The sequence below is a fragment of the Podarcis filfolensis genome (assembly GCF_964270895.1).
Source record: "Podarcis filfolensis genome assembly, chromosome: 14".
NCBI classification, from domain to species: Eukaryota; Metazoa; Chordata; class Lepidosauria; order Squamata; family Lacertidae; genus Podarcis; species Podarcis filfolensis.
This window is the reverse complement of record NC_139616.1, coordinates 39356051-39376895: the sequence shown is the minus strand read 5'-3', so window position 1 is coordinate 39376895 and position 20845 is coordinate 39356051. Positions and strand designations below refer to the sequence as shown.

General features: G+C 44.1%; 1 protein-coding gene across 1 annotated transcript in view; it reads left to right on the top strand.

Annotated features, from left to right (window-relative positions):
* Positions 1-20845, top strand: part of PDILT (protein disulfide isomerase like, testis expressed) — a 25601-nt gene extending 4756 nt beyond the window's left edge. Inside the window, exons 2-11 of the mRNA XM_083585257.1 lie at positions 5934-6140; positions 8217-8350; positions 8857-8994; positions 10140-10250; positions 11179-11304; positions 12071-12268; positions 15843-15963; positions 16820-17001; positions 19901-19978; positions 20653-20845. Coding sequence (XP_083441383.1) covers positions 5934-6140; positions 8217-8350; positions 8857-8994; positions 10140-10250; positions 11179-11304; positions 12071-12268; positions 15843-15963; positions 16820-17001; positions 19901-19978; positions 20653-20724 — 1367 coding nt within the window. The 3' untranslated portion in view covers positions 20725-20845. The remainder of the gene's footprint in view (positions 1-5933; positions 6141-8216; positions 8351-8856; positions 8995-10139; positions 10251-11178; positions 11305-12070; positions 12269-15842; positions 15964-16819; positions 17002-19900; positions 19979-20652) is intronic.

Here is a 20845-nt window from a genome sequence, read left to right as displayed (position 1 = left end):
CGCCTTGGTGGAGAGGCTGGATGACAGAGGTGGCGCTATGGGGCAGAAAGACAACTTCCACGTCGCTATGAGCAAACCAGACTCCCTCGGGGTGGCCGGGAGCATCGTCGACAATCAGCAACACCTTAAAATCAATTCCTTTCTCTTTGAGGTACTGCTCGACCTCTGGAATGAAGCATCGGTGAAACCAATCCAGGAATACTACTGCCATCACCCAAGCCTTTTTTCTCCATTACCAGAACGAGGTGTTTGTCTTTGCCTTTTAGGGCATGAGGATTTGCAGATCTACAGAGCAAGCCAGGCTTTATTAAATGCCCAGCCGCGTTGCAACAAAACAACAGCATCACACGGTCTTGGGCTGTGTCTTTCTGCTTTCGAAATGTACGTGAGGCTGGGCATTTTCTTCCAGAAGAGCCCCATCTCGCCAGTGTTGAAAACTTGTTCGGGGAGATATCCCTTTTCTTCTATCAGTTTCTTTAACTGTTTGGAGTAGGGTTTCGCCGATTGTTTATCGGTGGGCGCAGCCTCGCCAGGGCTATGCCTGTTTTTCAGGTTGAAGCTGTTGGCTGGCTTTGAACTCCTTCTTGTCACAAGGCCTCCCCTCTTCGGTAAGAGGTTTGAACAGTGCGTACAGGTCAAGAGCTTTTTCTCGCATTATGTTGCCATCGATGGAAACGCCTTGATGTTCATGTCTTCCAGCCATAAGTACAACCCCTTTTCCGCCTTCACCAAAGTCTGATTGTGAACTTGGCTCGTCACTTTAGCCATTATGGGAGCACCTGAGGATTTCCCAAACATGGGTCTCCAGCTGTTTTTGGACTACAGTTTCCATCATCCCTGACTGCTGGTCCTGCTAACTAGGAATGATGGGAGTTGTAGTCCAAAAACAACTGGAGACCCTAATTTGGGCAACTCTGTTCTAAATGCTACATCACACTGACTCTGTGTCAAAGTGGGAGCCAACTGCTATTCATGCCAGCTTCTGCATGTTGCCATTTGCCCTAAGTAGCAAAATAGATTGGGCAAAATAGATTGGGCTGCCCTGGTTGGGACTCCACGCACAAATTGCCCTAAGATCCATGATTCTTGAATATCCCCATCCCCAAATGTGGTTACATAAAAGCCTAACAGGCAAGGATCAAAAGTCTTCTGTTTAAGTTCTCTTCTCCATCGAATACCATAGAAGACATTAGATGAAATAATTAACGTGCCAAGGAGGCTGCTGGGTATTATTTCAAGGCGGCTGATGGCTGTGGCAGGCTAGAGGATGATTAATGGAGGTCTCCTGGTAATTATGATGAAAATAAATGTTTTGGGGATTTGCAACTGATCGGCATGTTAAGATGAACAGATTAAAACCTTCTAGCCATTTATCAAAAGTCTAATGAAAGTGACTGTCCCATGCTGGTTTCGGATGGGACAGTTACATAATACAGTGTCTTGAGGAATAAATACAGGAAAGTTATTTATTTCTGCATTCAGATGGCTGTAATGAGCCATAACTTTCTATGCTAGCTCAGCCTTCTCCCCCGCTGTTGCAGAGGATGCTGTGACCATTGGTCATGCTGGCTGGGCTAATAGGAGCTAGAGGCCAGCAAAATTTAGAGGGGCTTGGTTGGAAGGGGTCTTTTATTTTAATGGCTGTCTGCTCCCAAGGTCAGTTTAAAGAGAAAGGAGAGGAGGGGCTCTGTGGTTAATAGAACTCTTCTGCATCCGAGTCCAGCATTTGGCTCTCACAGTGGCCAACCAGATGCCTATGGGAAGCTTCAAAGCAGGACATGAGCTCATAGCTCTCTCCTGCTCATCAGCCCGAGAACTGGAATAGAGAGTTGATGCCTGGGTGTCCTCACCTGGGACCCAGGTGGGTGTTGTGGCCAGGAAGTACCGTATTTTTCACTCCATAAGACACACTTTTTTCTTCCTAAAAAGTAAGGGGAAATGTCTGTGCGCCTTATGGAGCGAATGTGTGGTCCCTAGAGCCGAATTGCCCTGGGGCGAAAAGCAGATCATGCTTTTTTTTTTTTAAAGAGGGAAGTGGGTGTTGAAACAAAGCCGCTAATCAGCAAGCGATCAGGGAGGGAGATAAGGGATGCTAGCAATAAAGGAGGCTGTCAGGGAGGGGTGAGGTAAAGACAGCGAACTTGCAAGGAGAGGAGACAGGAAGACTAAAGCAATGAGGAAAGAAATTAGAAGAAAAGGAGGAGCAAAAAAACTGCTCCAGCTAAGGAAAAGACACTAAGGCAAACAAGAGGGAACCGAGTGTTGAAAGGAAGCAGCTGATCGGTAAGCGATTGGGAGGGAGATAAGGGATGCTATAGATAAAGGAGGCTGCCTGGGAGGGGGGAGGTAAAAGCCCATGGATCCTCAGGATTTTTGCATTGGGCACGCCAACTTCACCATCAGATCACATAGCATGTCCATGGCTACAGCCTGCACCAAAAAAATCACGCACCCACTGTTGGGTGGGGCTGCAATGGCGCAAAAACGTGGTTACAAAGCATGGATCCACATGGATTCTCAGGGTTTTTGCATTGGGCTACCCCACTCACTGTCAGATCACATGTCTGTGGCCACAGCATGAACCACAAAAATCATACATCCACTGTTTCGTTCAGAATATTTCCCCCCCTTGTTTTCCTCCTCTAAAAACTAGGTGCGTCTTATGGTCAGGTGCATCTTATGGAGTGAAAAATACGGGCATGTCAGAATCCATAGTGCACAAACCCCTATGCGATTACACCCTCTGTCACAGAACATGTTTCTGATACACAACTGACCACGGCCTGCTACGTGCATGAACACATTCTCACCGTCACAACCAAAACATATCTTTGCCACTGCCCTGTACTGGAAATGTGTTGGAAAGAAAGCCATCTCTCTCCTGCCTGCTTATTTTGCAAGGAATTCAGTGCTGCCTTGGCCTTGAAGCTCTGACAGCTTGCTACTTAGTTTTAACAAAAAGCAGATACCTAGCTAAACAGAAATTTTTAATGCATTTGTTTTACACACTTGATGTAACGTTCGTTAAATCCCAAAGCCAGAGATCTCCAGTATCGGAGCATCTCTGTCAATAGAGTCAATTAAGGATTGAGATCCCTTTTTGTTTTCACACTGAGTCAGAATCACAGAGTTGGAAGTTTAAGCATTTTCTTGGCCCCCCCCCCCCAGCTGCGAATAGAAGATGCATTTTTGTGTTTTTGCTAACAAACAGGGCCTTTCTTATCAGCTCTGCATAGCAGAATGAAACCAGCCTTCAACTTCAAAGCCAGGACAACAATAAATTTTCCTGATCCAGACAAGTCTTCATGTAAGAGATAGCAGAAAAGCAACATTTTGTATGGGACAGAAGAATAGTGAATTTATAAGCTTTGATTAGTAAAACTTTGACAGTAAGAGCTGTTAGACAGAGGAACAGTCTCCTTCGGGAGGTTGTGGACTCTCCTTCTGTGGAGGTTTTTAAGCAGATGGCCATCTGTTGTGGATGCTTTAGCTGAGATTCCTGCATTGCACGGGGTTGGACTAGATGCCCCTTGGGTCTTTTCCAACTCTAAGATGATTAAAGATACCTATTGCCATAGTAATTAGGAGCAAGCTGTTCTGACCAATGAAATTAGTTTTAGGGGTCTGTTATCCAATCATATTGCTGAAAGGGATCGCTCATGGACTAATCATGTAAAGAGAATGTTATAAAAGTGCCTTGAATTTTGTATCCTGGGTCCAGAATTTGGAGAATTCCTCTGGATCATTTATTCTTACTGTAGTCTGCAATAAATCTGAACTCTTTCCATGACACTGCTGTCTTTATTTGGCTAAAGAGGACCGGTGTCATTTCCAGACCCCCTTTGTAGGGTAACAGAATCACTCTGGCTCTTGAAGTGGAGGTAATCTTGTCATTGTGTCTACTACTAGTCAAATCTTTCCTCGCCAAAAGGGCATGCTGTGATCTGCTGGGGGAAATTTGGCATTTTAACGCTCATTTTACATTGTACTTTATTTGGGCCTGAGCTAAACCTCTGTCGATGTTGCTTTGTGTTACTTTCATTCATTTTGTAACGGTCTGATAACCTGATGTTGTTGTTTAGTTGTTTAGTCGTGTCCGACTCTTCGTGACCCCATGGACCAGAGCACACCAGGCACTCCTGTCTTCCACTGCCTCCCACAGTTTAGTCAAACTCATGCTGGTAGCTTCGAGAACACTGTCCAACCATCTCATCCTCTGTCGTCCCCTTCTCCTTGTGCCCTCAATCTTTCCCAGCATCAGGGTCTTTTCCAGGGAGTCTTCTCTTCTCATGAGGTGGCCAAAGTATTGGAGCCTCAGCTTCAGGATCTGTCCTTCCAGTGAGCACTCAGGGCTGATTTCCTTCAGAATGGAGAGGTTGGATCTTCTTGCAGTCCATGGGACTCTCAAGAGTCTCCTCCAGCACCATAATTCAAAAGCATCAATTCTTTGGCGATCAGCAATTTCTGGATCTTATAGCTTTGTTGCCCAGGAATTTGCCTAATCCTCTTCAAAGCCATCCAGATTAGTGGGCATCCCTACTCCTTGTGGGAGGGATTTCCATAGGTTAACTGCCTATGAAAAAGCATTTCCTTTTGTCTGTCCTGAATCTCTCAACAATCAATTTCATTGGAACATCCCTGATACCCTACACAGTAATTGAAGTCTTGTTGCATCACAGAAGTTTCCCATCCATAGTTAATGGCACTAATACACATGCCATGTAATGTTTGTGTTGTATTTGTGGGAGATCAGTCTTTTAGTTCTGCAGCTCCTTTCCTCTGGAACTCCCTGCCTGCTGATATTAGGCAGAGACTTCATTGCACTGTTTTTGATAGCCACTAAAAACTTTTTAAAGGCAAACCTACCCAGACACCTGATTTTATTGTGTACATTTTTTTTCATGTTGATGTTATCTGTGATACGTTTAATACATCTACTGCTTTTAAAGCCTGCTTTATTACTATATTCAATGAATATTTTGCATTGTTTTATTAATGTGTTTATTAATGCATTTATTATCGTTGAAATTTGTACACAGCCCTACATATGTAGAGCTCAAGGCAGTTCACAATATAATATATAAACTGCTTAGAGATTATTATTATTTGATTAAGCAGTATATAACTCTTGCTAAGTAAATGAAATAAAGAAATAGCAAACACACACTTCACCTGGTCACAGTTCTTCCCACTATGAAGATGTACTGTAATTCTGTTCACATTAGCATAGCTCTTTCTAAATTTGCATCTCTAGATATACATTAGCATATCCAACTTGTACACAAACCCATTCCAAATCTCATTCTCTTCTGTGGTGATCAGTGCCGGATTTACGTATAATCGAAACAATCTATAGCTTAAGGCCCCAGTGTCTTGGGGGCCCCAAAAAAATTTAAAGGAAAAGAAACCTGGGTGTACATTTCCAAAATATAAGATAAAAAAAACAAAATAAAACCTACGTACAGCAACAGTGTTTTGTGTTGTGTAGGCTCCTATGATGTAAGTAATGAAACCCACCTACTAGCCTGCTCCCTGAAATGTCACTGGTTTCCTCATTTTTAATATACTGCTTCTTAATTGTATTTCAGTTCAACAATTACTTTGATAAAATACATATTTTGTTATATGCAAATGGCTTTAGATACCTATTAGGTCCATAAATTACCAAATAGCATATATTCAACACACAAAAACAGCGACAACTTCTTGTTGACAAAGGACAGCTGGGCATATAAAGGGCCCCATTACCTTCAGTAGTTTAGGGCCTCCTCAAACCTAAATCTGGCCCTGGTAGTGATGCTGATTATGGGTTTCCTACAGGCAAGTGGTTGGCTGTTGTGAGAACAGGCCGTTGTTCTTCTGTTCTTCTGTGTAAGGGGCATCCTAGCCAATGTGGATAAGCAACTGCTTTTCTTTGTCTTGGTTTTCCCCAGACATCCCGTTATCTGGACCTTCTCAGAGCTTGGCTGCAGAGTTTGCCAAAGCTGCAGAACAGTTGAAGAAGGAATCTGTGGATATCCGATTTGGCAAAGTGGATGTGACCGATCAGAAAGACTTAAAAAAGGAATTCGGCATCCTGGAATATCCGACCCTGAAGTTTTTTGTAGACGGTGACAGGAAAAACCCTGTTGATTGCAAAGGTAAGCCCATACGCAGCTGCAAATATGCCTGTTTGCTCACAAGGGGGCGCTTGTGCCCAGCTCTCAAGCATACAACGGAATCATTTCAAAACGTAATAAATTTGAGCACATGCAAGAGTGTTGAATAAGGACAGGGGCATTTAGGGCTGGGTGGAAAGGGGTGGGAAGGAGACAGTTTCACAAAACACTTCACCCCCCACAAAATATGCCCACTGCATTGGGAACAGTTGGGTTGTGTGTGTCTATGAAATGGAATGAAAATGCTCACTTTTCATAGCAGGGACATAAATCTTTGCTCACAAAAAGCACACTCTGAACATGTCGTCTGCCAGCATCACCAGATGCCTATATACTCCAGAGATGGAGAATTCCTGGCCCTTCGGAGGTTGTTAGTGTTGGAATGAGGAGAGGGGGGAATCAAACACAGTGGCTGCAATCTCCATACTGCAACATTTTGTTGCAGGGTCTCATTTGGTCCAATCTTTAAAAACCGCTGTGGCGATCACACAGGGCCCCTGGACGTTTGACGGTCTATTGACCCTGTGCCACCACTGCGATTGCTTTTTCTGCTGCCACCACCCCGTTCCTCACAGGGACACACGGAGTCCAGACAGTTGTTAAACAAATAATCAAGTTTATTTTTAAGTGCAGGAACAAGCTTGTGGTTTCAGTTAGTTTTTCTTGACAGTTTCTTAATCTTAGTTCCTAACAACTTCAAACTGATTATCCCCAACTATCTATCTGACTCCACCTAACAATTCCTCTCACTCTCTCACAATACAACTCTGCCAACCCACACCTAATCCTCCCCTCTTCCCTCTTCAACTCCCAAACCACAACTGACTTTCAAAACCTCCCACTCTAACTTTTACTCCCCCCTTGGGTTCCCACTGGCCAATCACATTCTCACTCATTTAACCCTTTCCTAATGACCCACCTAGGAAGCAAACGCCACAACCGCTTTCAACTTAAGCAAATGGATTTTCAGGAGTTAAAACTTTGGATCCCTTGCCAGTGGGGAAAGCTCAGCTTCAGCACTGAACAGCTCATGCACTGCTTCTCAGCACCTTTTTATTTCCCCTTTTGTTTCGCAGAAAAACATATGGGTTTTGCTTCTGACACCTAATTCAATTAGGCAGCCTGCTCAATAAGCTGTGGAATGATCCCGAAATCATTCTGGATTAAATTGCTAGTCGATATTTTGTGCAGGGTTGGGGCGCGGGCTGAACGGTGTTTTCCAGATTTGCCATGTAAATCACATCAGGACGTGCTCTTTTCGGGGTTTTCTTTAAATAATAATAATAAGAAAGAGAGTGGCTTGACCTGAACAAACCTGAACAGACGCGAAAGCTGGTGATTAGGCAGCTAATTGGCAGCACATCCAATTACACAGGAAAGGCACAATCGTGCATTAGTTAAGCCAGGAATGGGGAACCTATTTCAGCCCAAGGATCACGTTTCCTTCTGGGCAATCTTTTGTGGGACACATGCCATGCCAGTGGTGGGAGGAGTCAGAATTAAAAGTGGGCGGAGCAATGAATGTGAATATTTACATTTAGACTCGTTTCTACACCCCTCTCTCCCTGTCTTCCATCCAGGCAACCAACAGGCACTATTAGAATTCAGTGACATATTCCAGCCAGGCAAAAACACTCAAGGGTGCAAAACAGGACCTGTGAGAGGTGGGACAGTCCTGAGGGCCAGATAGAGAGATCTGGAGGGCCGCATTCAGACTCCTGGTCTGAGGTTCCCCACTCCTCAGTTAAACTCTCTTAAAGCGGTCTGTTTGGATGTGTGAAAGGGCAAGTCGGGACATGTGGGGCATTGGGTCCCATCTGTATCACACATTTAAAGCACTCACATGCCACTTTAAACAGCCATGGCTGCCCCAAAGAATCCTGGGAATTGTAGTTTGTGAAGGGTGCTGAGGATTATAAGGAGATCCACTATTCGCCTCACAGAACTACATTTATTAGTGTCCTGTGGGAAAGAGGGATTGGTTGTTTAATGATTCTGGTGATTGTATCATTCCTGCCGATAAACCTGTTGATTCTTCTTCTTTTCTTTTTTTTACAGGAGTTAGAGAGGCTTCTGCCTTCATTACATGGGTCAGGAGGCAAATAGGACTCAGTACTGTACTTCTTAATAGCACAGACCAGGCCAAAACCTTCATAGGCTCCGATGATTTGGTGGTGATTGGCTTTTTTAAGGTAAATTAATGTGATGCAACAGCAAAAAAAGCTAATGCAATTCTAGGCTGCATTGACAGAGGTGTAGTGTTCAGACCAAGGGAAGTAACAGTACCTTGGTCAGACCTCACCTGGAGTACCATGAAATTTAGCAAAATAACAAAATAACATCTGAGGGCCTAAACTGCAGCTGACTGTGTGCAAATTCAGCCCTAAGTTTCCCGTTGCGTCCTGTTGTTGATGTGCAACTCTTAGATGACTTTAAAGGAAGCTTAGACAAATTCATGAAAGATAGGGCTATCAGTGGCTATGAACCATGATGGCGATACTCTGCCTCCATGGTCAGAGGCAGAAATGTTTCTGAGTACCAGTTGCTGGAAGCTGTAGGAGGAGAGAGGGCTCTTGTGGGTTTCCTACATACATCTGGTTGGCCAATGTGAGAACAGGATGCTGTACTAGACAGGCCACTGGACTGACCCAGCAGGGCTTCTCTTATGTTTCTCTCTCTCCCCCCCCCCCATATACAGAGCCTTCAAAGTGGAGCTGTGGAGGTTTTCTATGATTCTGCAAGAGATGTCCCTGAACTTCCGTTTGGAGTAACAGCCAGCGAAGAGGTTTTTGTTGACTTTGGCATCAGAGAAGACATGGTGGTTGTGTTCCAAAAGGTATTATTAACACATGTATCTTATATACTAATGTTAAACTCATTCTCCGGTGGAATCCCTATGTAGTGGAAACAGTGTAGAAATACATTATATGTATAAAAAAGCTGTAAGGGAACAGGGACAGGCCAGCAGCTTTTGGCTCTCCTCTCCGTGAACAATGTGGTGTAGTGGTTAAGAGCAGTGGACTCGTAATCTGGTGAACCGGGTTCGATTCCCTGCTCCTCCACATGCAGCTGCTGGGTGACCTTGGGCTAGTCACACTTCTCTGAAGTCTCTCAGCCCCACTCACCTCACAGAGTGTTTGTTGTGGGGGAGGAAGGAAAAAGGAGATTGTTAGCCGCTTTGAGACTCCTTCGGGTAGTGATAAAGCGGGATATCAAATCCAAACTATTATTATTATTATTATTATTATTATTATTCCTTCCAGCTGCTTGTTACAAGAACTCCATTATGGTCTTGGTGTCTGGACTTGTTGTTTTCCTTCTAACTCCCAATTTCCTTTCCTTTTGTGCTATGTCTTTTATATTTGAAGCTTGAGGTGATATTTTGTGATCTCCTCACAGAGCCTTTTCCTGTGCTGGAGTGAAATGCTTCAACGAAATAGCTGGATAAAATGAGAGAAGTGCAATGTTTTCACATTAGTGGAAACGGCCTCTGCTATCTGTCACGTGATTAAACACAGCCATTATGCTTTGACCGATGGAAAAATGTTGTGGCTCTTTAAAAAAATGAGATGACTGTGTTTGATGGAAGTTGTGGTCCAGGACACCCTAGGGCTTCAGACATGGGACATTCCAAGCCCCAGCTGGAGAGGCCGAGGATTAAAACTGGGACCTTCTGCACACAAAGCAGATGGTTATCAAAGAATTGTAGAGTTGGAAGGGATCCCAAGGGTCATCTAGTCCAACCCTGAAATGCAGGAATCCTAGCCCCAGCCGTCCCTGGGTGGGCTCGAACCACCAACCTTCTGGTTAGCAGCCAGACACACTGACTCATTGCGCCACAGGAGGGCAGCCATTTTTCAAACATCATTTCTCGAAAGGCACAAGGCAGCAACTGAATCCAATGATTCGCCCTCCCCGTGTGAATGTTAACAGGGAATGTGGCCCGCTTTATTGTTAAATCGAATATTTCTTGTGCTCCAGGGAAAGCCCGTTCATAATGAAGCATCCGAAGAAGGCAAACTGAACAAAGTGGACCTTACTGGATTAATAAAAACATTCACCATGGATTTAGTCATAGAGTATAATCTTGAGGTGAGTTTGGAGCTGCCTGAGTGGTTGGAGTCTCAGATTAGGATTGGGGAGACCTGAGTTTGGGTCTCTACTCGATCATTAGGCTCCCTGGATGATCCGGGGCCATTCTCTATGACTGAGGGTACACTGAGATGAGTGGGTCTGTGCACCATTTGCCCTAATAGCCCAGACTTCTCTGCTCAGCTCAATACAGTGGTACCTCGGGTTAAGAACTTAATTCGTTCCGAAGGTCCGTTCTTAACCTGAAACTGTTCTTAACCTGAAGCACCACTTACGTAATGGGGCCTCCTGCTGCTGCTGCGATTTCTGTTCTCATCCTGAAGCAAAGTTCTTAACCCAAGGTACTATTTCTGGGTTAGCAGAGTCTGTAACCTGAAGCGTATGTAACCTGAAGCGTATGTAACCTGAGGTACCACTGTATTCTCTACAGCAGGGATGTGAGCTGCTTCTATCTCCCTCTCCTAGTAAATGCTCCAGCTCCCAATTACAGTGGTACCTCTGGTTAAGTACTTAATTTGTTCCAGAGGTCCGTTCTTAACCTGAAGCTGTTCTTAACCTGAAGCACCACTTTAGCTAACGGGGCCTCCTGCTGCCACCACGCCGCCAGAGCACGTTTTCTGTTCTCCTCCTGAAGCAAAGTTCTTAATCTGAGGTACTATTTCTGGGTTAGCGGAGTCTGTAACCTGAAGCATATGTAACCTGAAGCATATGTAACCTGAGGTACCACTGCACTAGAATATCTCCAACAAGAAACTTTGAAATGGTCCCACAGACTTGCCGCCTCTGAATGGGGCAGTAAAGAATTCAGGTTCATTCATTTCATCAGGTCTACTCTAAGTAGGGCTTAGCTGACTACAACCCTCAGTCTCTTTCTGGATTGTGACCTTCATTGCCAGGTTTCTGTGAGCTCTGATGTTTTGTTTTCCAGACATCTGTGAAGATTTTTGACGTGCCCGTTGAAAATCACATTGTTCTCTTCATGGCCAAGAGCGCTGACATGTTTGGCTCAGCTTATGACAATTATACATCTGCTGCCTCGGAATTCAGAGGGAAGGTTGGTATCATGTAATTTTCTGGAGTTCTCCTGGATTGCAAATATTGGATGTCAGAGTGCTGAGGACATTGTAGATGTTTGCTTTCCTGGGATCGTCTCGCAAGCCTAGGTTCAAATGCAGTTCCAAAAGCAGTCAGTAAGTGACGGACTGCGGGCGAGCAGCCGTGCAATATGAGAAATAGCCCCAGTCATATAGTTGTTTATAGGTTTGACATCTGACTGGAGGGTGTTCCACAGGGCGGGTGCCACTACTGAGAAGGCCCTCTGCTTGGTTCCCTGTGGTAGATATTTTACTCATTTATTTACACATTTATAACTTGCACTTTCAAACAAATATATCAAGGAAATATACAACAAAAAGCATCCATAAAGATATCATTTTAAACATGCATGTTGAAGTTTTTTCTACAATCAAATAGTATATTTTTTAAACGAAATAAATAAATAAATTGTTGTTATTGTTATTTGAATTTCTATACTGCTTTTCACTTGAGGATCACAGAGCAGTTCACAATAAAGTAAAGTAAAGTAAAGTAAAGTAAAGTAAAGTAAAGAAAAGAAAAGATCAGTCTTCAGGCACCGTCTAGGACAGCCATTTTGAGGCCCTAAATGCTGTTGGATTACAATCCGCACTGTCCCCAGCCAGAATAGCCAATGGTCAGGGATGATGGGAGTTATAATCAGAACAATGTCTGTGGGCCCAAGGTGGGAAACTGTTCTGGGATGTAAGGGGGTAGAAATATTTCTTGCTTCTTTCATTCTTCAGATCATGTTCATCTTTGTGGATACTGATGAAACCAGAAATGGCCGTGTGATTGAGTACTTCCGGGTAACAGAGGTAGAAGTCCCTTCCGTTCAAATCCTGAACTTGACAAGTAATGTCAAGTACAAGATGCCTGCAGATGAAGTGACCCCGGAGAATCTACGACGCTTCTGCCAGAACTACTTAGAAGGAAAAGCAAAGGTGAGCTTTTGGGATGGAAGCAAACAGGGTCACGCTTTTCATTTGGTATACCATGGCAAACAATTTATCGGTTTCATTGGTCTGGCTCCTATTGAGCCTCACAAGTGAATCAATTGCTTTTTTTTGCGGTGCTTTATTAATGTGCATGTATAGTTAAAGTTAAACCACTCTAGAAATTGTAATGTTGATGGCAGTTGATGATCGGTGGGTTCTTTGGCTGGCAGCCAAAGGGAGCCTGTAAAATGCAGGCTTTTTTCTCTATCACCCACCTGGGGAGAAAATGCTTTGCCAGCCCTATGATCAGGGTTCCCTACAGCACTGAGCGTAGGGCTAGCAATGCCCTTCGTGCTGTGGTTCCCAGGCATTCACCCACCAGCAATAATAGTGCCATGTCAAATTTGGCCCACGAGGCTGATCCTGATAAGGGTTTGGTTTGTGGAGCCAAAACAGTTCCCCACCATTGCACTAAACCCTGCTGTCTTTTAGCTATATCTCATAATTTTTCTTTGCTGTTTCCTTCAGAGTTGCCTTACTTCTTTTTAAAAAATGCTGTTGTTGGTTGGTAGGTTTCAAAGCCAATTCAGCTTTGAATGAGGTGGGGTTGCGGGCACTCACGACCCCTTCACATGCGCAGGGGTGTGGTCAGCCCTGCGCGATTGGGGATATTCCCAGCTGCGTCACTGCCCAGACAACCAATCCAATTGGTCTGGGGGTGTGGCCTGCTTGATTTAAGCAGGACGCAGTAGGGAGCTCTCCCCTTTTCACGCTTCCAGCTGCTCCAGTTTTCCCACCCTCCCGCCCTTTAGGATTTTTCATCTCTTTTGACCTTGCTGTGGACTCTGGTTGGTTGCTGTTGAAGGGCCTGGTAGGACTTTTTCCACTTGGCAAATTGGCACCAGCCACTTGGTTTTCGCCTACCTCATAGCAAATCATCACAACTTTGTAAGGTTTGGTGGTTAGGCATTGGAATATTGCTGAAGAAGAGGGGAGGGGAGGTAGCGCCATCACCTCCCCCACACATTGAAGGGTATTCCATTAAAGGATTCCGGGGGGGTCACCCTGTCCGAAGCCTGGAGAGGTTAGGGCCTAAGGCATGACCCCTATCGGTGACCCCGGGGGAGCTCCTAGTTGATGTGCATCAGCAGGACTCCCTCTTACTGGTGGTTAACCCTTTCTGGACTCCCTGCAGATGGGCAGGAGTCAGATACAGTCAGTTAGGTCCAGTGCCTAAGCCAATACTGCTCACATTATGTAACCAATAAAGTTGTGGCCTTTTTTAGCCCATTAACCTAAAATACTGCCGTCAAGTGTCTTTATTCAACCGGGGGGGGGGGGAGTCGGGACCTTGCCAGGCAACAAGCCTTTCCCAGACATGTACTTTTAATATGTACATTTGTCTTTAATATCTGCTGAGTTTATCTCTGTCTTGATCATTTTATTATGTCTGCTGTTTTTAAAGTCTGTCTTGCTTTTGCTCTTTTTAATCAATATTGCATGCCGCGTTATGTGAACTGCCTATATATTTTGATGAAGTGGTATATAAATCTTGATAAGGAACTATATAAATCCTCAGCCAGAGTTCGAGATGAGTGGAATGCCAGGTGGAGCTACCTCTTGAGATATGGTTCAATAATATTTGGGATATTGCTGGTTCGGAATGACTAACTGGGCTCAGAAGAATTGCAGATGGGGTTATAAAAGAAAACACCTTTGATGAAACCTGGTTTCCCTTTTTTTCATATGTAAGGGGAAAAGAAAGTAAAGTTCTTCCACCATCTTCACAAACCTTTCTATGGAGAACCTGTATGGCCTGCCAATGTTTTGTTGTTGTTGTTGTTGTTTAGTCACTTAGTCATGTCCGACTGTTCGTGACCCCATGGACCAGAGCACGCCAGGCACTTCTGTCTTCCACTGCCTCCCGCAGTTTGGTCAAACTCATGCTGGTAGCTTTGAGAACACTATCCAACCATCTCGTCCTCTGTCATCCCCTTCTCCTTGTGCCCTCCATCTTTCCCAACATCAGGGTCTTTTCCAGGGAGTCTTCTCTTCTCATGAGGTGGCCAAAATATTGGAGCCTCAGCTTCACGATCTGTCCTTCCAGTGAGCACTCACGGCTGGTTTCCTTAATAATGGATAGGTTTGATCTTCTTGCAGTCCATGGGACTCTCAAGAGTCTCCTCCAGCACCATAATTCAAAAGCATCAATTCTTCGGCGATCAGCCTTCTTTATGGTTCAGCTTTCACTTCCATACATCACTACTGGGAAAATCATAGCTTTTACTATATGGACCTTTGTTGGCAAGGTGATGTGTCTTCTTTGTTTTAAAACCAATGTTTTAAAACCATGTAAATTGACGCCATGGTTTTGATGCTTTGTTCTTTGCTGTGACTGCATTGTATAGTGCATTTTGGTTTAAGATGAATGGAATGCCAGACATATTGAATCAGAAGATGCTGAGGGAACAGAGTAGAAGGAAATCCACTCCCTATTCCGTACATGGTTTGGGAAGGTGCCTTACAACAGGGAAGGGACATAGCTCAGTAGCTGAGCATTAGTCTTGTATGCAGAGGTTCAATACCCAGATTCAATCCCTACCATCTCCAGGTAGAGCATGGACTCTGCCTGAAACCCTGGTGAGCTGCTGCTAGTCAGGGTAGACAATACTGAACTGGATGGAGCGAAGGTCAACTCAGAATTTCATCAAGGGCCATGGAGTGATAGAGCATCTATTCTGTATACAGTGGTACCTCTAGTTAAGTACTTAATTCGTTCCGGAGGTCCATTCTTAACCTGAAACTGTTCTTAACCTGAAGCACCACTTTAGCAAATGGGGCCTCCCGCTGCCGCTGCACCGCTACCGTGCGATATCTGTTCTCATCCTGAAGCAAAGTTCTTAACCTGAAGCACTATTTCTGGGTTAGCGGAGTCTGTAACCTGAAGGGTATGTAACCTGAAGCGTATGTAACCTGAGGTACCACTGTACAGATGGTCTCAGGGCGAGTCCTCAGCATCTCCCAGTAAGTCTGAGAATGTCCTCTGCCTGAAATACTATAGATCAGGGGTCAGCAAACTTTTTCAGCAGGGGGCCAGTCCACTGTCCCTCAGACCTTGTGGGGGGCCAGACTATATTCAGAAGGGAAAAAATGAACAAATTCCTATGCCCCACAAATAACCCAGAGATGCATTTTAAATAAAAGCACACATTCCACTCATGTAAAAACACGCTGATTCCCAGACCATCCGCAGGCTGGATTTAGAAGGCTATTGGGCCAGATCCGGTCCCCGGGCCTTAGTTTGCCTACCTATGCTATAGATGGACCCATGGCTTGACTCAGTATAAAGTATCATCCTATGTCCCTGGGATTTTGACAAATTGCTCTACTGTAGTGAGTAGTTCTGCTCTCCTGCTATGGGACAAAGCAGACAGCTGGTAATTAAAGTGAAAGGGAACATGTGGCTAGCCAGATAAGCCTCACCAAGGACTTTTAGCAAAGAGAGCCACTTAAGCACCCAGCACAGCTTCAAAGATGAGCCCCTGTTGACATCCGTCCTTATCTCTTTCCCCCTTATTAGCCACATAAATCCAGCGAGGAAATCCAAGAAGGCTGGGATAAGAAGCCGGTGAAAGTGCTGGTTGGGAGCAACTTTGACCGGGTTGTCTTTAATAAGAAGAACCACGTGTTTGTCCTGTTCTGTGAGTATCACTTGCGCTTCTGAAGAGGAGACTCTGGTGGATGAGCTCTCACAGGGAAAGAATTACTTGATTTGATTGAAGACAGCTGCAGAGTGGCACACTGAGCTGATATGGAGTCAGCTTGTGTATGTTCAAGCAAATGCTGCTAGTTTAAACTTGCCTGCAGCGGAAACAGTTTTCACTCCCATGGCACACATTTCATGCACACTTGGACCACTTTAACAGTCATGGAGGATCCTGGGAATTGTAGTTTGTTTAGGCTGCTGACCTCACAGAGCTACAATCCCAGCACCTTTAGCAAACTACAGTTCACAGGATTCCCCTTTCACAGTGCATCCCAAGACCTCTCTTTTGTTTCTCAGTAGTCTAACTTCGCGGGTGGCGCTGTGAGTTAAACCCCAGAGCCTAGGACTTGCTGATCAGAAGGTCGGCGGTTCGAATCCCCACGACGGGGTGAGCTCCCATTGTTCGGTCCCTGCTTCTGCCAACCTAGCAGTTTGAAAGCACGTCAAAGTGCAAGTAGATAAATAGGTACCGCTCTGGCAGGAAGGTAAACGGCGTTTCCGTGAGCTGCTCTGGTTTCACCAGAATCAGCTTAGTCATGCTGACCACATGAGCCGAAAGCTGTACACCAGCTCACTCGGCCAATAAAGCAAGATGAGCGCCGCAACCCCAGAGTCGGCCACGACTGGACCTAATGGTCAGGGGTCCCTTTACCTTTAGTCTAGCTTTGGCTACAGTTCTGTCAGCACTCACTAGCTGACTGCACCATTAGAAGGTGCTATAAGTTCCAGGACCACCACTATTTATTTATTTATTTATTTTAAAATGGCATATTCTTGGTTTTCGATCCCAGATGCACCCTGGTCTCGCGACTGTCAAAAACTGCTACCTGTATGGGACGAATTTGGCAAGTTGTATGAAAGCCGGAAAAATGTTGTCATTGCCAAAATAGACTTCACGGCAAATGACATTCTGTTAATCAACCTGGAACGGTACCCCTTCTTCAGGTACTTTCCTGCAGGATCTGAAACGGAGGTGAGATGTTTTCCACCCTCATTGGGTACTTATGGGTAATGGATGTCTTGTGATGAAATAGGGGGGGGTGCAATTCTAGCAGCAAGCAAGGGTGTTCTGTGGACTCAAAAGCAAAGGAAAACTACATTTCTTGCTGTTACCATGCATGAATCATGGAGAAACCGACACACACATCTGCAGAAAGATAGGGGAGTAGCAACACTTTCCAATTATATTTGTGGGTGTGTCAGAGCTAGGGTTGCCATACGTCTGGAATTTCCTGGAAATATCTGGAATACTGTTGTCCAGGAAAATCCATGTCAACCCATGTCAAAGCTCAACAACTCCTCTGTCTGGATTTTCACTGTTTGATAGCCCTAGTCAGAGCACGCCCACTGGTGTGAATGAAATTTAGCTGGCAGATGGGTCAAAAAGCTACGGTTGAATAATGCAGCAGGGATTGCAATGTGAAAAACGTTAGAAAACAGGACAGAAGCACTAGCATTATATTCAGGAAATGAATTCAGCATTCCCCCACATCTGAATGGGCACTTAATATCTCAAGCAATGCTTGAAACGTTTCTGGGTGCAACAGAAACTTCTGGCACCTTCTTCCTGATTACGTTTCAGACCCACCATTCTCTTGTGCTTTTCAAAAAAAACAACAACAACCATGGAATTAGTTTTACAACAAAGGAGGTCACAAATAATAAAAAATACATCAAACAAATGGGTTTGCTCCACCATTTGGATGGATAATCTAACTGAAGTGAGAACATCACCTCTGGAGCCAAGTAATTCAATTCAATGGCACTCTTTTATAATTAAGACATTACTCTGGTTTTCATTTTTCCCCCTCCTCTCTCCCCCTATTCCCCACATATAAATTACATCCAAAGACATTTGTCCTCATTTAATCTCTTAGGAAGGTAATGCTGTGTGTGCATGCCCAGATTCTAATGAACCAAAGAGGGAGCCCTGAGCATTTAGGTGGCGTAAAAATGTGTCTGTTTACAGAAGCCTGGGGCATTTGGTTCTTTTTGGAATATAAATGCATTTCCTTTTCTTTTTTTGCCTTGCTCCTGGCCTGATGTGTTTTCACCCTCTAGGAATACTAATTGAGAAGGTTGGCAGCTGGGATGTGTTGCCATTAGTTCTCTCAATTGGCCATGCACTGGAATAAAATAATCAAATCACAGATTTGGAGGGTGGGGGCAGGACTTGTATGCCACTGGGTCCAATTTCCTGCTTGATGCTGGCAGTCCAGAGTAGAGATGTAAAATTTCCGGAAATTTTGAAGCCATGAGGAAAAAACGTTTCCCACCGGAAAAAAAGGAAATTTTGGAAAATTTGAAAACAAAATTAAGTGTGGAGTAGTTTTACAAATTGTGTGAAACACAGTGTAGATAAAAATATTATGCTTGCAATAAAACAGGTAACCACCCCCTTTCCCTCAAAAGCAAGGAAAAAAGCAAGAAACCATCAACATAAAAAATAATCAGATTTGCCCCTTAGCACCAACAGCAAATAAAGTTAAGGTCCACCTCAATATTTAAGCTCCATAAAAGGTCTACAGGTTTTTCCAGTTTTTTCCCCAAAGCCATTTTTTTCCAGGAAAAATTGGGGGGGGGGGGATAGTGTGTGGAATATTCAAACTATATCAAACTTTTTTTTTTACATTTTTTCCAGAAAAAGGGGCTTGGGGGGGAAATGGGGGGAAACCCTGGTCCACCCCAATTTCCCCAGGTTTTTCCCAGGCCTTCCCATCTCTAGTCCAGAGTGAGAGCATCCCCATCAAATTGATGTCCAGTCTGTTTGAATATTACTAGTGTAGCAGAGCCCCTCTCCTCCCCAATCAATAATTGGTTTCATTATTGAACTGCTCCTGCCATCAAAAAAATTATCATAATGTTTAACCAAAACTTAGCCTGTAACTTAAAACTGAATAACAACAACAACAACCATAATCTACCATATATTTTGGAAAGTTGTTTGTCTCTTTGTTCTCTAGGCATTTGGACACCTCTTAAGATATTGTAAGCAGTTTTCTTCATGGTAGTTCTTCAGATCAAAGAGCAGGTTTTTGTCTAAGTTCAGATTCACTTGGATGCCATTTTGAATCAAGATGGCAGACTGAACTTTTCAAAACTGCGCTGACTTTAACCCCCGATTTCAACTGTTCACTGACATTTTCAGTTTCTTGGAATTCCCAAGCAATGCCAGGCACTTTCTGCTATTTTAATTTATGTACTGCTTTTTGCCAAATTGGCTTCTCAACAGTTTGCAATATATATATATATAAAACCAGGTCCACAAATATTAAAACATTGTGGTACCTCAGGTTAAGTACTTAATTCGTTCTGATGGTCCGTTCTTAACCTGAAACTGTTCTTAACCTGAAGCACCACTTTAGCTAATGGGGCCTCCTGCTGCCGCTGTGCCGCTGGAGCACAATTTCTGTTCTCATCCTGAAGCAAAGTTCTTAACCCAAGGTACTATTTCTGGGTTAGCAGAGTCTGTAACCTGAAGCGTATGTAACCCGAGGTACCACTGTAGAAACATTCAACATTAAAATATGAAATAAAAAACAATCCCATTAATTAAAACAGAAGGTTCAGGTTGAGATTTCAAGGCAAATGTCTTCAAAAGCCAGCAGAATGCCAATATGGATTGGGACCTTCGTAAGCATTGGAACAATGGGCTGTATCCAGCTAAGTCCTACTTTGAGCAAAATTCATAAACCAAAGTTAGTAATGTGCATTAACTTCAATGAGTCTACTCCAAGTATGCAACCCAATATCTGTCTTAAAGGATATCTGTAGGGCAAGCATGTACCAAGCATGTTGCCCTAAGAGTTCACAAAATAACAGACAATTCACTGTTCCATTCACCTCTCCCCCCTGTTTTTTCCTCCTCAAAGGTTGTCCCATATAAAGGCGAGCACAATCTCAATGCTTTTGCTAAATTCTTAGAAGAACAAATTAAAGCAAGAAAGAAGGTAAGGTATACATTTATGTTTAAAGGTGGTTTTAGGATTGTCTTGCACACAATGGATTCATGTACCCATGCCTGAGGAATCCTGTCTTTGTGGATTCACAATGCAAAATTACCTGATCCACACTTCTTGGGCTAATGTGTGGCTCAGAAGCTATAGCACAGTCCTAAACATGTTGGTGCTGTGGGTTGAACCACAGAGCCTAGGACTTGCCAATCAGAAGGTCAGTGGTTCGAATCCCCGCAACGGGGTGAGTTCCCATTGCTCGGTCCCTGCTCCTGCCAACCTAGCAGTTTGAAAGCACGTCAAAGCGCAAGTAGATAAATAGGTACCGCTCCGGCGGGAAGGTAAACAGCATTTCTGTGCGCTGCTCTGGTTCGCCAGAAGCGGCTTAGTCATGCTGGCCACATGACCCGGAAGCTGTACGCTGGCTCCCTCGGCCAATAAAGCGAGACAAGCGCTGCTAATGGTCAGGGGTCCCTTTACCTTTATCTTAAGCATGTCTACTCAGAAGTAAGACTTCTTGAATCCAGTGGGGCCCATGTCCTTCACAGAAGGCCACTGGCCCACCCCCAAGTTGTAAGTCCAGCTTGGCCAGTTTGCTGCTTCTTCTAACGCTAACTTGTTATGAAGAGTCTTTGTTTCATAACTTACTTTTTTATATGATTGTTTATCAGGACTCATCCAAAGCCAAGAAAGAAGACCCTGAAAAGGAGAAGGAAAGAACTGTGCAAAAGGAAGAGCTGTAGGTTTTCCTTAAAGCACAGATAACATTGATTTTTGAAGGATGGTAGAGTTGTTTACAAGAATCTTGACCTGATCATGGGGATTTGGGAAGGTATTCAAACAAATAAAGACAAGAGAAAGAAA